This window comes from Pygocentrus nattereri, chromosome 25 (assembly GCF_015220715.1).
Source record: "Pygocentrus nattereri isolate fPygNat1 chromosome 25, fPygNat1.pri, whole genome shotgun sequence".
Lineage (NCBI taxonomy): Eukaryota > Metazoa > Chordata > Actinopteri > Characiformes > Serrasalmidae > Pygocentrus > Pygocentrus nattereri.
In genome coordinates this window covers 7,360,434-7,374,650 of record NC_051235.1, presented here as the reverse complement: position 1 = coordinate 7,374,650, position 14,217 = coordinate 7,360,434, and the positions used below count along the sequence as shown (strand labels likewise).

At 42.0% G+C, this 14,217-nt stretch overlaps 1 protein-coding gene across 4 annotated transcripts in view; it reads left to right on the top strand.

Annotated features, from left to right (window-relative positions):
- impg2b (interphotoreceptor matrix proteoglycan 2b) overlaps positions 1–14,217 on the top strand; it is a 41,772-nt gene that overhangs the window by 14,776 nt on the left and 12,779 nt on the right. For all 4 annotated transcript variants that reach the window (XR_001858540.2, XM_017713232.2, XM_017713231.2 and 1 more), the window contains 7 exons: positions 1,488–1,756; positions 1,996–2,054; positions 4,024–4,294; positions 4,484–6,303; positions 6,957–7,176; positions 11,913–12,123; positions 12,259–12,447. Coding sequence is in view for 3 of the 4 variants with exons in the window: in XM_017713232.2 (XP_017568721.2) it covers positions 1,488–1,756; positions 1,996–2,054; positions 4,024–4,294; positions 4,484–6,303; positions 6,957–7,176; positions 11,913–12,123; positions 12,259–12,447 (3,039 nt within the window). In the remaining variant the exon portion in view is untranslated. The remainder of the gene's footprint in view (positions 1–1,487; positions 1,757–1,995; positions 2,055–4,023; positions 4,295–4,483; positions 6,304–6,956; positions 7,177–11,912; positions 12,124–12,258; positions 12,448–14,217) is intronic.

Here is a 14,217-nt window from a genome sequence, read left to right as displayed (position 1 = left end):
AATTGATCTGACCATAAACTCACCAGGTTTTCTCGCACTCGTAGAAAAATATGAGGCTAAACAGATATAAAAGGAAAATATCTAGGTCAGGGCTTGCTCCTTCAGCAAAAACGCCTTTTTTATTCTTTCAAGCTGCTGGCTCTGGTGTGGTAGGCCTAAATGGATGTGGTATCCGAATGCTTATTGACCCACAGGCTGGTATTTTGTTTTGGTAATTAACATTTACTATGTGCCATATGTGGAGACATTTGGACGAGTTGACCAACACTAAATGTGTTACAGCCTCCAATTTCAACAACAGCCCCCGTTCTTTTCCGTTTAATAGAACTCTCACCGAACATGATATATGCAATTAAGACAATCATTCATAAATTAGTTTTGACAGATGTGACAAAACATTACACATCAACAGATGGCCTAAAGTTCCATCTAGGCATAATAATATTAGACATTTATTGACTACCACTTTTTAATACAAGCTGTCTTTTGTATTGTGACATTTCATTTTATGATGAATGTACAGAATTTTTTAAAAAGATACAGCAGATGTGAACAACATTTCCAAAATGGGTTTTCTTACTACCATGTCATTATCATATGAAACCTTCAACTTTTTTTATTCAATTCAGTTCAGTTTCATTCAGTTCATTTCAGTTCAGTTTTATTCTGAGATCTAGATCTAGCAGTACTAGATAAGGGCACACTTAGGCCTAAATGCAAAAATTTATAAACTCGTTTGCCAAGCAACCATCCCCTGGGCCCCGATGACAGGAAGGCAGCGCCTGAATCGCAAACACTAATGAGGGACACAAGTGATGCCAGGAGGAGGAGCGCAGCCACAAGAGATGGGATGATGAAAACAACCACAAAAGGCATGAAGGAGTCCCAAACTTCGCCACCCAGGTCAAGCATAGGATGTAGTCTAAGGCTTCGCTGTGGAACAGGAGGCAGGGCCTGGGTGGCGGAGTTCAAGACTCCCGCTCTTTCTCCTGCCATCACTTCCGTCCCTCGTCTGGCCCCACTTCCTGCCGGCTTTCACAGTTATCATAAGGGCTCGGGGATGGGTGAACGGCATACATGCCTACTAAAGAGAACTATAGTTAACTACTACAGTAGTGAAATGAGAGGGATTTTCTGGTTTAAAGTCAAAAAAACCCTTCAAATTACATGTCTTGAAGGCGGGAGAAACTCCTGAAAAAATACAAAATCTTCAGGGTAGGCATGAGGGTGGGCTGTTTGAAACATTTTACCCCCACTAGCAGGTCTATGTATCTGTTTGTTTCTTCATTAACATGGGGGGTGTTTTTGTGATTGGCATAAATGTGAATTCTGTTGGTTAAACCTCATACAGTGCTACAATGTACAATGGCATACGATGCTATAGTACAGGATATTACATAAAATGACAAATAGCATAAATGTTGGTCAGATTTCCCATGTAAGTTCTCTCTAGCACTGTTCTTTATTGACCGTCTTCTATTCTACAGAGGTCTTGCAGTGGTGGTACACTATGCCATTGTCCTGGAAGGAGATGGTGCAGGCATTAACAATGAAACCATGGACTACATCACCCTCCAGTCCAACACTGTGGAAAAGTCCTACACTGAGAAAGAGGAGCTGCCCACGGTGGTCTACACCATTACGGACTTCCGTAACTACATCACAGAGGCACTGCACAAGGAAACCTTTGGTAATAATGGGAATAATGGGAATTCCACTCTGGATGTTGATCCTGACTCCCTAAAATTGGAAAATGGTGAGACACGCTTCTGAGTATTTACAATATGCATTGGGATGTAATCATTTATGAGTTGCGCATTTGAGGAAGCTTCTGCCTATAACTGGAATCCTGGAAAGCTGTAAATGCTGAAGCATTTGTGACGTTTTCTTATTGCCCAGTCCAGTTGTCTCGCTGTCCCACGGTTTAAAGAGGATGCCACCTCAGTGCTGAGCGAATATTGTGTGATTTGATTTGTCTCTCTTTTGGCTTCACAGTGGAGACGCTGCTGCCTTCCAAACCGACAAGCAGACCGCTTGACTCCAACGACAAGATGGTGAGTCCGTGGTCACTGGCAGGACCACCTAGGTATGGGGAAATCATGTCTGTCTCCCGACACCCAATTCCATTGGTCCAGAGCCGCGGCACTTTAGATACTCTGCCTTTTTCTCTGCAGTGCAGTGCAGCCTTTTCAAGTGCAAATAGGAGAGCTCCTGAGAGAGGTTTTGGCAGCCCTGTGGCCGTCGTTAAATGAAAAACGATACCCGCTAATGGTAATCATATGTAGGTTTTAGTGCTGCACGATAAGAAAGATTGCCCCACTCTAAAAATGGGTTTTTGGGGCACATCATTAAAACAGATTACAGCACGGCTATGGGACAGCGCCACAAGTCTGTAAAAATATTCACGTCTATTTTCCACAAGAGGTATTCTCGACAGCTAAGCATGCCATATTATGAAAATTGTTTTGCTGAATTGCTGTGAAGAACCCGAAAGAGTCTGTTTTCAATCTCATTGTGACATATATTTATTGCTGTGGGCTATCCGCTTTCCTCTGTGAGCATCCTTTAATTAGAAAGACACATTTGTGAACGAAATGCAATAATAATCTTAGAATTTACTTGATGTTTTTTCCCTCGCATTTGACAAAACTGGCACTTCTTTCACTACCCTTATTAAACTGATTTACAATCTTGTTTTGGCCGGCGTACATCGCTGAAGTCCGGTGCTAGGAATATGTGTTTCTTTCTCTCTCTCCACACCGAGGTAATGGCACTGACATATGGCCATTTACTGGTAGAACATCTGAAGCCGATTCATTATTGAATCTTTTTTATTGCTATCCTTTGGGCAAGCTGCAACACTTTGTTTATAATCTGTTGATGTACAGGATGAAAGACAGCAAAAACCTGCTGTAGTGGACCAGAGTAGAAGTTTTGGATAGCAGCTACGGCCTGAATCGAGGGGCTTTGGCTCACAGGCAGTAAAGACATTTTTCTTGTAGTTAATGACTGCACCATGTCACCCTTAGCCAGCTTGCTTCAGTCACACTCCACTTATTACTTGCTTATTGTTACGGATCATAAATAAGGCCAAGCATGGTAACACCATAGGTCCACAGTCATGTGTGCTACGGTACAGCTTTACATCTGTGGTCATTATTTTTCATGACTTGCCATGTTCTGGATTTAAGTCACAAAACTATGTTGAGTTATGGACAACATAATGTATTATAGTAGGATTTATCACAAGGATCTAGAGGTTCTGTTTGCCAGGAGAAAACACTGCTGATATAGTTAATGGCAATTTCGATTTTTTTGTGTTGGCTGCAGGTATGTAATCCTTTGTGGTTAGATGTGTATTTTTTCATAGCAATGACATATTTGGGACCAGGCGTACAGTATTCGGGGCATGTGTGCATCTGTACTTGGTGCAAGTTTTCCATCACCATCACAGCGGAAAAGATATCTTTCCATTGCAGTTCGCTGAGCAGTTTCAGGAAAATTTGTTCCACTTAGACCATAGGAGCACTGTTTTTACTCTAGCCATGTGTGCAGGGTCTCTGCTTAGTTTTCTTCTGATCGGTGCATACGTGCAAAGATATTCAAAGCCACAGTTTAATGTTTGACACATGCCTCAGTGCCTCAGTATGGATCGTGCCATGAGTGTGCACTCGCCAGAGACATGTGATAGCTCCAATGTGGTGAGGTTGCCACTTACCGTAACAGTCTGGGTATAGCCTGTTCCTATTTTGGCACACATTACTTTCACTGGCTGCCAGCCTCCCACTTAATCTAAAGATAGTTAGTACCAACACGTGGGCCATGCCTTAAGGGTGCCTTCTTCTGCCCTGTAAGATATTTCCTGTCATTTTTTTTTCCTTGTGTAAACCTATGTCAGAGTGAGTAATTGCATTCCATACATCACTGGGTAAAGGTGTAGAAGCCTCAAAGATCATTTCTTCAAGGATTAAATATACAAAAAAATGACTGCAAGAGACATAACATCTCTGTCCTGCTTTTCAGGACAACATTCTTGCTGCAGAAAAACCACCAGATGTTCCTGGACAGGAACTAGACAGCAACGATTTTTTTATCAAAAAAGAGGATTTCCCATTTGGTCCCTTGCACCCATATGACCCCTGGATGGGCCCTCAGGTTGAGCTGGCTAGTGAAAATGATGTCATTATCCTTGAGGAAACTACACCTCCTGCAAAAACACCACTGAAGAATGTGGACATTGAGTCCATCTCTAAATCTGAGACCACTAGCAGGGCACCCAAGCCTGCCACAGAGAGTAAGCTTGCATAATTTTCTGTTCTTTCTTATTTAGTTTAAATCAAAAGTAAAATGTATCAAACCAGATTCCTGCAAAATTATTTATTTCCAAGTTGTAGCCTAAATTAGGTTTTACCTGGTTATAAGTAGTTCTCACCTATGACTTGCCTCTGTTATTTATTATTCTTATTATTTTGATAAATTTTAGATGATGGTACCATCCAAGAAGAGGGCTTCCTAGAAACCACAACCACTGCTAAACCTACTTTAAATACTATGGTACAGGAAGCCCATCCTACTGAGAGTACCAAGACAGAAACCCCTCCTGTGGGACCTCCACATATGGAGGAGACAGTGGAGGCTGACCTGGGCTCTGGATCAGGCTTCTCCGGTGATGGCCAAGGGCTTGACATCTGGCCATGGATGCCAGAAAACCCTTCAGAAATCTCAGGAGAGGATTTTCAGCAAGCTGAAAGAACGACACACATACCTTGGGAAGACCATGAGAAGAAAAAGGATGAAGAAGAGATGGAGCCTGAGATTCCAGCCCCAGATGTGACATCTGAAAATCCTTTCTTAGATAGGATCATTGTGACTCAAGACATTCTTACTCACCCTCAGTACACAACCACAGACCAGGCTCCGGTGTTCTGGACCATGGAGACGCTGACTGTGGAGCTCTCAATGCAGACCCAAGAGGCTCCTGGCATTTACAATGACTACTACCCAAGTGAATTGTCCACTTTGGTGCCTACTGTAACTACTGCAGAGAGTCTGGTTATAGATGGGATAACATTTCAAAATCCTGGTACTTCTGAGAATAAGCTTGAATATGAGGATGTCCAGGATACCACTGATGTGACAATGGCATCAACTTTGGAGGTAACATCAGAAGCCACATCTTTCTCAGACACTCATTTGGAGAACACAGCAACAGAGGGAAATTCTATTTTGGCTGCTACAGAGCTTCCGGCTGTTTTAAATGTTGAAGTTGTTACAGTAGAAGGCCCTACAGCTGACCCTACTCTTAATGAGCAACCAGTTATTGAAGATGTGACAGAGTTACCAGTTATCTTCGAATCAGAGCAAGACAAATCAGATACTGAAATAGAGGTTATTGAAGAGGAAGGGGGGGGTGTTGTGCTTGAAGTCACGGAAACCCCAGATTTGGAAATCTCAAATGAGGAAATGGGCCAAGATGAAATCATAGTGGTGACCACAGCACTTCCACAAGTGGTCACCGAAGAACCAAGCATAGATCCATCAACTCCTATCTCGCCTGAAAAGGAATCTCCATTCACCAGAATATCTGACTCGGACCCAATTGAGGATGCTTCTCTGCTATACTCAACGACAGAGCCAATACCCACACATCCGTCAACCCCATTTGTTCCTGCAAAGACAACTTCACAAACTTCACAACCTGTTGACACAGACACTGAAACTAGGTTTGCACATATTGATGATCCTGTTGAACCAGAGGAAATAGGCAAGGATGGAGGTGACTTATCCACAGTAATTCCCCTATCCACAACTTCAGTCATTTTCAATGGCACTGACAGCTCCAAGAAGAATCGGCCATCTACTATTGTACCTCCATTTTTCCAGCCAACTTTCCGACCTACAGACAGAATAATTGATACAGAAGTGTCCTCAGATGGTGATCTAGATGAAGACAGTGTACTGTCAACTACCAGCATTTCTGATCTCATTCTTTCCAGAGAAAATGAAGACTATGTCAGCGGCACAACACAAGCTCGCATTCCAGAAAACCCTGGCATAACTGACCTCGATGTCTCCTTTGAAATTCTCCAGTATGACAGTTCAAACCACTATGACGAAAATGGTAGCGGGCTCACTCATGGCACTGACATGGGTGGTGTTGCCATGCCTGCCATGCCTGCAGGTCCTGGACGATCACTGATGGTGTTTTTCAGCCTTCGCGTGACCAACATGATCTTCTCTGAGGATCTGTTCAATAAGAGTTCTGCTGAATACAAAGCTTTAGAGCAGCGCTTTCTGGAGCTGGTAAGATATTACTAAAGCTCTCTGGAATTGGTGATCCCATGCCTCTCTCAATCAATGTTCACTCCAATGTCTATAGGTGTTTGTTTCAAAAGAAACTTTTGATTTAATTAATTTGAAAACATAAGTATAGCTGTAGTGGTTAATTTATTGAAACAAAGATCTTTAGACACTGTGGAGGTTGATAGATTTAGCAGAGAACCCACACATACTTTGCTCAGGCATACCTATAGCCTACCGACCAGGAGAAAGATGTTAAAAAGCCACTTGCGATATATATGCTGTAGAGAGGGGTCTGTATATTGTCTGTCTACACATTTTGCCAAGCAACATTAAGAAATTTGTTGTGAAGCCAGATTAACAATTACTATAAGGCACTATTTAAATTTGTTTGTACTTATTACTTAGTGCTAGTGTTGTTAATTTTGAGGGGCTTAGCTTCATCCGCTAACCCCATTTAACCTTTGCTAATCAGTCCTAACCAGTGAGGTTGTAGATAATATAACTATAAATAAGATAATTAGATTCTTCTGTTGACACCTCTAGTTCTAATTACATAGCAATTTAAATTTGTGTTCCTGGCATAACCCAATGACTAATGTCTTCTTAAACTGCTACTAAGCTATCTCTATTGCATTCATTTCTTTCTGGTCTAGTTGGTGCCATACCTACAATCCAATCTTAGCAACTTCCAGCACTTGGAGATCCTCAATTTCAGGAATGGCAGCATTGTGGTCAACAGCAGGATGAAATTTGGGAAGCCGGTTCCTCGAGAAGTGACCTCTGCCGTCTACCTAATCCTGGAGGATTTCTGCAACACGGCCTACCAGACAATGAACCTCGCCATTGACAAGTATTCTCTGGATGTTGAATCGGGTGAGTCCAGTGATGTAACTACCAGGGGGCACAGGGGAACCCATGGTGCAGGAGGGCCTGCACTAACCGAGTCACTTATAATCTTTATTTTGCCCCTTACATAGATACTGACACAACTTTACACTTACACAGGAAGATACAATTCCTTAACAACATGCCCCATATGATATAATACGTATATTAAAAACAAATTAAAGATGGATGAACACTGATGAACCTTTCATGTTGAGCTTATTTTGTTGTCTTCGAAACCTTTATGGGTAGCTTAATTAGAAGCGAATTGTTTCACAGTGGCAGAGCTCAGCTCACTATTTGACAAGCAATACTTTCAAGGTCTTTATTCCCTAATTAACAATCATTAATAAACTAGGTTTAAACCATTCAAAAACCCTTTGTAAGGGAAGTCTTATAGTGGTACCATGAAGGGGTGCTATATGGGGTGCTCATATGTGGGCCCATTCATTTCTTTTGAATTGGAAATATTTTCATTGACTTGATACACCTTCACAAAGCACATCGACTTAGAAAGTCTTAACTTTGCCACCCTACCGACACCATTTGTTAACTCCATAAGAACAGAGGCTCTGTGCCTGACTGGGATATGGTCCCACTGGGGTGTAAATTACCAGCTCCTATGAATATCATGTCTCATTTGTCACGGTTTGTGCCTAACCTACAGTAACGGCGGTAGGAAGATTCATATTCCTCTGTGTAGTCTAATTGCTTGACGTGAGTCATGGCAAGGCTGAGTGTCATATTTTACACTCCAGCAGCCAGAACATGATTGGTAGCAGACGTCTTTGTTAGAATAATACTGATACTGTCAGACACCTGCTTCACAGCCAGACGGATTGAGCTAGTGTTAGATTGATCTCAGTTTTGTGCCCTAGATTATTCAAACAAAAGCCTTCTAGTTCACTGTTGTAGTTCAATAGTGTTTCGGTTTTGTGTTCTGAATTAGATTCCTGTTCCAGAGTTGTAAATGTAAATTAGGCTACAGTTTGAGCAAAACTGGCTCGGGGCCTTTGGACTGTCTGATTCCATGATGCAGACTCTTCGGTTTATTCTCAGGTGAGACGTGCAGCACAGCTCGTGCCGTCCGAGTGAGTCATATCCATTGTTTGTGTGTGTGTGTGTGTGTGTGTGTGTGTGTGTATGTTTGTTCCTGCTAAGCTGGGCCTGTGTAATCTGTCTGAGCCTTGGTCTTATCATGCTCCTGATCAGTCTCTAAACGCTGAGTCATTTCAGCTGCTTAATTAAGAACATAACAAAGCCTTGTTTATTTTTGACCCCATGTATTGAGCACGGTTTATAACACTTATGTTACTGAAATGAGTTCCAACAATATAGGTCACACAGATTTTTTGGTTGTGATATGCCAAAAAAGTTACCATGTAGAGTAAGTGTTTACATATGGACTTACACTGTATTTCCAAAAGGATTCACTCACCCATCCAAATCATTGAATGCTGGTGATCCAATCACTTCCATAGCCATAGGTGTATAAAACCAAGCCCCTAGGCCTGCAGACTGCTTCTGCAAACTTTTGTGAATGAATGGGCAGCTCTTACGAGCTCAGTGAATTCCAGCGTGGTACCGTGATCGGACGCCACCTGTGCAACAAGTCATGAAATTTCCTCACTACTAAATATTCCACAGTCAACTGTCAGTGGTATTATAACAAAGTGGAAGCGATTGGGAACGACAGCAACTCAGCCACGAAGTGGTAGGCCACATAAAATTACAGCGCGGAGTCAGTGGATGCTGAGGCGCATAGTGCGCAGAGGTCTGCAATTTTTTTGCATTGTCAATCATTACAGACCTCCAAACTTCTTGTGGCCTTCAGATCAGCTCAAGAACAGCGTAGAGAGCTTCATGGAATGGGTTTCCATGGCCGAGCAGCTGCACCCAAGCCTTACATCACCAAGCGCAATGCAAAGCGTGGAATGCAGTGATATAAAACGCCGCCACTGGACTCTAGAGCAGTGGAGACGTGTTCTCTGGAATGACAAATCGCACTTCTCCATCTGGCAATCTGATGGACGAGTCTGGGTTTGGCGGTTGCCAGGAGACGGTACTTGTCTGACTGCATTGTGCCAAGTGTAAAGTCTGGTGGAGGGGGGATTATGGTGTGAGGTTGTTTTTCAGGATTTGGGCTCGGCCCCTTAGCTCCAGTGAAATGAACTCTTAATGCTTCAGCAGACCAAGAGATTTTGAACAATTTCATGCTCCCAAATTTGTGGGAACAGTTTGGAGACAGCTCCTTCCTGTTCCAACATGACTGCGCAACAGTTCACAAAGCAGGTCCATAAAGACATGGATGAACAAGTTTGAAGAAGAAGTTCTTGAAGAAGAGTTGAAGATGTTATAGCTGCAAAGGGTGGGCCGACATCATATTAAACCCTATGGATTAGGAATGGGATGTCACTCAATTTCATATGTGTGTGAAGGCAGACAAGCGAATACTTTTGGAAAGATAGTATATGTATACACTCACCTAATGTTTATTTATATGCACAACTTTGAACCCAACCAGTCACATTACATGCTATGTTGGTTTTCTAAGTAAAACGTAAACACATCATCAAATAAACAGTAGCTGTGCATTCAAATGTGTAGCGTGTTCTAGAGGATGTGCTAACTTAACAAAACGTCATTGAACAAAGGTGCCAAAACCTTTGCATACAAGTGTAAATAAGATGGTATAGGCATCTTAAGTCCCGAGTCAAGTCTCGAGTTTTCGAGGTGAGTGTCTGAGTCTAGTCTCAAGTCTATAGTCATGAACTTTAGCTAAGTCTTTATCATTAGCTGATAAGATCATTTTTGTACACTGTACATTGTGTTTCTGGTTTTGCCTTTTGTCTAGAAAGACCCTGGCAATGCTTGTACACTTTGGACAAAAAAAGATTCAGTGAATTAGTAGCTTTTATGCTTTTATGTATGAGTAACAGAGGCTGCCTCTTCAGATGAGCTAAAACAGGTAACTGGTAAAACACTGGGCATTGCTGAGGACTCGCTGTCTTACACAAGGTTTATTTTTACTTGGTGGAGAATGTCCCAACATGTTAGTTTGTCAAAGAAATATATATTTTCACTGCTTTTGAACCTAGCTAACACCAGCTAAACACCATTTTAGGTCTCAAAACTCTTTTAAATATTAACTTTTAACTTGGTGTTTTTTGACACACCAAAGAGTAACAAATCAAAGAAGGTGCTGAACCTTCAGCAAATGTTAATTTCCCAGCTCAGACTGTCAAATCATAGACTGTGTGAGCTGTTTTTTTTTTCCTGAAACGTTCAACATTTATCGCAACCATATTGCCAATTGTAGGGAGATGTCTAAATGGTATTTTAAAATCTACTTTAAAAATGTAATTGTTATTTTCTAGAATGAAATACAGATATTTATGAAATGCTCCATCTTCCTGTGCTGAAATGGAGCAAGTACCTTTCAGTGTTTGAACACTGGAACCACAAAAGTTTAATTGAATACTTAAGTATCCGCGCACCTCCTTTGTTTTTAAATATGCAATAAACCCATATATTATATCAAGTTACTTTGCTAGAAAAAACAGCAGCATTAGCTACTGAGCTAGCTAGCATTCTATCCATCTAGCCCAGGGGTTCACTGCCCTGTTGTGGCTCCACAGCCGAAATAGATTTATAGGTAAAACATCCTCCTTTGCAGTGAAATAAAGCTTTGCTGATCGTTTTAACTGTTTTAAAAATAAATGCTGGAGTGAATGTAGCCTAAATCTGCTAATTCACCCTTTAACCTGAGGATTGGCGTGAAGACTCCTGGTCACCACTGCAACACAGACAGCAATCTTTCCTAGCTAGTAGCTAATGAAAAGGCAAAGAGATGAACCTTGATGATTTTTGAGATGAACAGACTTATTTTCTTTTATAAACGCTCCAGCTGGTTTTCTAATACGTTTAATCCGCAATGAGATACTGACAAACACCAACAGCTGTAGTCAGCCTCTTGTTCGCCAGCTTCCTATTTAAATTTTCCTGTTCTGCCTTAAATGGTGCAGCAGTTATAGTCTGATGCCTCAGGCACCATTTAAGGTCTAACAGGAGTAAGTCTTTTTTTTTGTTTATATTTTTTATTGTGTACTAACACATTAGAACATACTGAGCCAAGATGGTAAAATGGGCATAAAATGCTACTCTTAACATTTGGGTTGCTGTCCCCTGATCTAGCCAAACTTTTGTAGGGTAACTAGGCCCAATTACAGCACCTCTGCTGGTTTTATGCCTGTGGTCATCAACAACCTATGTGAACGTTCATCATATCAGAGGGCAGTGCTTATTATCTGCATATTAATCAGCCTCAAACTCATCAATTTAGAAGAGATAAACAGCCCCAAACCAACTGACCTCCATTGCAACCATCCTGTTTAAAAGACAATTGGCGCAGCACTGGAACAAATAACACTCCAAAAATAAGATAGCAGAAGTCAAGTGGCTGAAGTTTCTGATAGGCAAAAATTATTTCAAAGAAATATGTTTATTTTGCCCAGCAGCAGCAACTTGATCGCTCTAGTGCATTGACTCCAATGCCCTAAGTCAGTATTTTTTGCACAGTGGAAGAGTTGCACACATGCAAACTTTTCAAACATTAGGAAAGCTTAAAGCCCTCCGTGCTCCGGCTTTTGGACCTTTTTTTGGTCACCATTGGATGCCAATTAGTAGAGCTGTGGTACTGACGCTCCTCTCTCCTGTTCGTGCAGGTGAGAAAGCAGACCCATGTAAGTTCCAGGCCTGTAACGAGTTCTCGAAGTGTTCGGTGAACCGGTGGACAGGTGAAGCGGAGTGTGTGTGCGACGCTGGCTACTTCAGCGTGGACAGCCTGCCATGTCAGAGCATCTGCGACATACAGGAAGATTTTTGCCTCAATGATGGCAAGTGTGACATCATACCTGGCAGGGGTGCCATATGCAGGTGAGATGGTAAAGGCAGAAAGTCACTTCTTCCTTTCGACCAAATATAAAATACATTGAGTTGGTTCAGCCAAATTTCACATTAAACGTCAGCATTTGTTCCTTTAATCATTGCTGGCGGTCTGTATCCCTTTAGGTGTCGTGTTGGAGAGAATTGGTGGTACCGGGGGGAACACTGTGAGGAGTATGTTTCCGAACCTCTTGTGGTTGGCATTGCCATCGCCTCCGTTGCTGGCTTCCTACTTGTCGCTTCTGGAATCATCTTCTTCCTGGCCAGGACATTACGAGACCAGTACGACCAAGACGACTCTGAGGACCCACTCCGGTAAGAATCCATCTGCGGTACAGTATTGTTTGGTATTATGAGGAACACATTGGGCTACTCCAGTCTAAACTGGTTTATACAGGTCCTGTGCTGGTTTAGCTGATCACCACACCAGCATCCAAGTGAAACATGGTTTTGGTGGTGACTAGCTATGCTAGTCTTTGCTTTTTTCAGACAGCAACAAAATACAACAGTATAATTTTCATCGGGGTGTAATAAAGAAACAGTTAGCATTGGAAAACCAGTCCAACAGTCTATGACAGATTTGAATTGATTTACAAGCCTACAAACCTACAGAAGATTCACTTGGAAGTGAATTGTTTAATAACTCTCACTAGGACGAAGCAATTAGAACAAAACAATGTGCAGTCTGCTCCTCTGTATATGGAATTTCAAACAACCTGGGATGCCCCTGCGATGGAGCAATGAGGTAACTTTTAGCCTCTGTTTGCAACTTCTGGGTGCATACCCTCCGTACCCCTTCATGTGTCAGGCAGAAATTGGAGATCACTTCCAGCATCACATGTAATGCAATTGATTGCACATATGTTAAGGTGTGTGGCATATTTTTTTTTGGTTCAGATTCATCCTAATGGGAATTACAAGACAGTATTCAGGGCCTCTTTCAAGTGAATCTCCCTGTAAAAGGAAACTAGATAAAATTCTTACTGTAAATGAACATAGCTAACAAGGTAACAGACTCCTGCGATTAAATCTAATGGTGCAGTGTGTAAGACTTAGCAGTAAGTTAGCAGATTGCACCAAACTGAATACCCCTCCCTCACCTTTCCCTTTCCAAGCATGTAGTACTAGAACCTGTGCTGAATGTCATGTTTTTGCTTCTTTGACAACAAGGATTAAAAAGTATGTCAAAATTTGGGTTCTCAACTTCTCACAACACAAAATGGTTAGACAGGACCAGCAGCAACCACTGATTCTACTTCTTTCTACATCTTTCAACCAGTCTACAGCGCCAAAAAATGTTTAAAATTTTGACCTGATTTTCTCCCCAATTTAGTTGTCTCCAATTTCACTCGCTAGTTAGGACTCCCCCAATCACACGTTGCTACCACCGCTAGGAGGGTGAAGGCTAGCACAGGCTTCCTCCAAGTCTTGTGAAACCAGCCCCCACATCTTCGCTCATGCGACATCACAGGACAGTTGAACGCGCTCGGAGGAAAGCGCCAACCGCCAGATCTGTTGTGTCAGCTAACAGACACCTGCACTGACTAGTATTGCGTTGAGTGATGGGGGGAGAAAGGGGGCCATCCTACCCACCCAGGGAGAGCGAGGCCAATTGTGATCTCTTGGAGTCCCGGCTACAGACGGCTGTAGCATCACAAGGGATCGAACAAGGGATCATCTCCTGATGATACGGCCAACGCTTAGATCCCACCAAATCTTACACACTGCAAAAAGATTTGAAAAGATTCAAAATTTTACCAAAAGAGTCTTTTTATGCTCTAGATGCCATAAAATATTAATGTCCACAACTGTTAGCTTGCCAATGCCAAATCCCAAAGAAGTGTAGCGTTAGAATCACTGTACTGGTTAGAGTTTCTACATTAAATAAAGCTATGTTATATATTTCAGCAGCAAGAACATGCTCAAAATGTATGACTGTGGCTAGCCCTCTAGGCAAAATTTAAAAAAAAATTCATGAAACAACCAGAATAACCTATGATCTTATACATTCACCGGCCACTTTATTAGGTACACTTGTTCAATTGCTTGTTAACACAAATAGCTAATCAGCCAATCACACGGCCA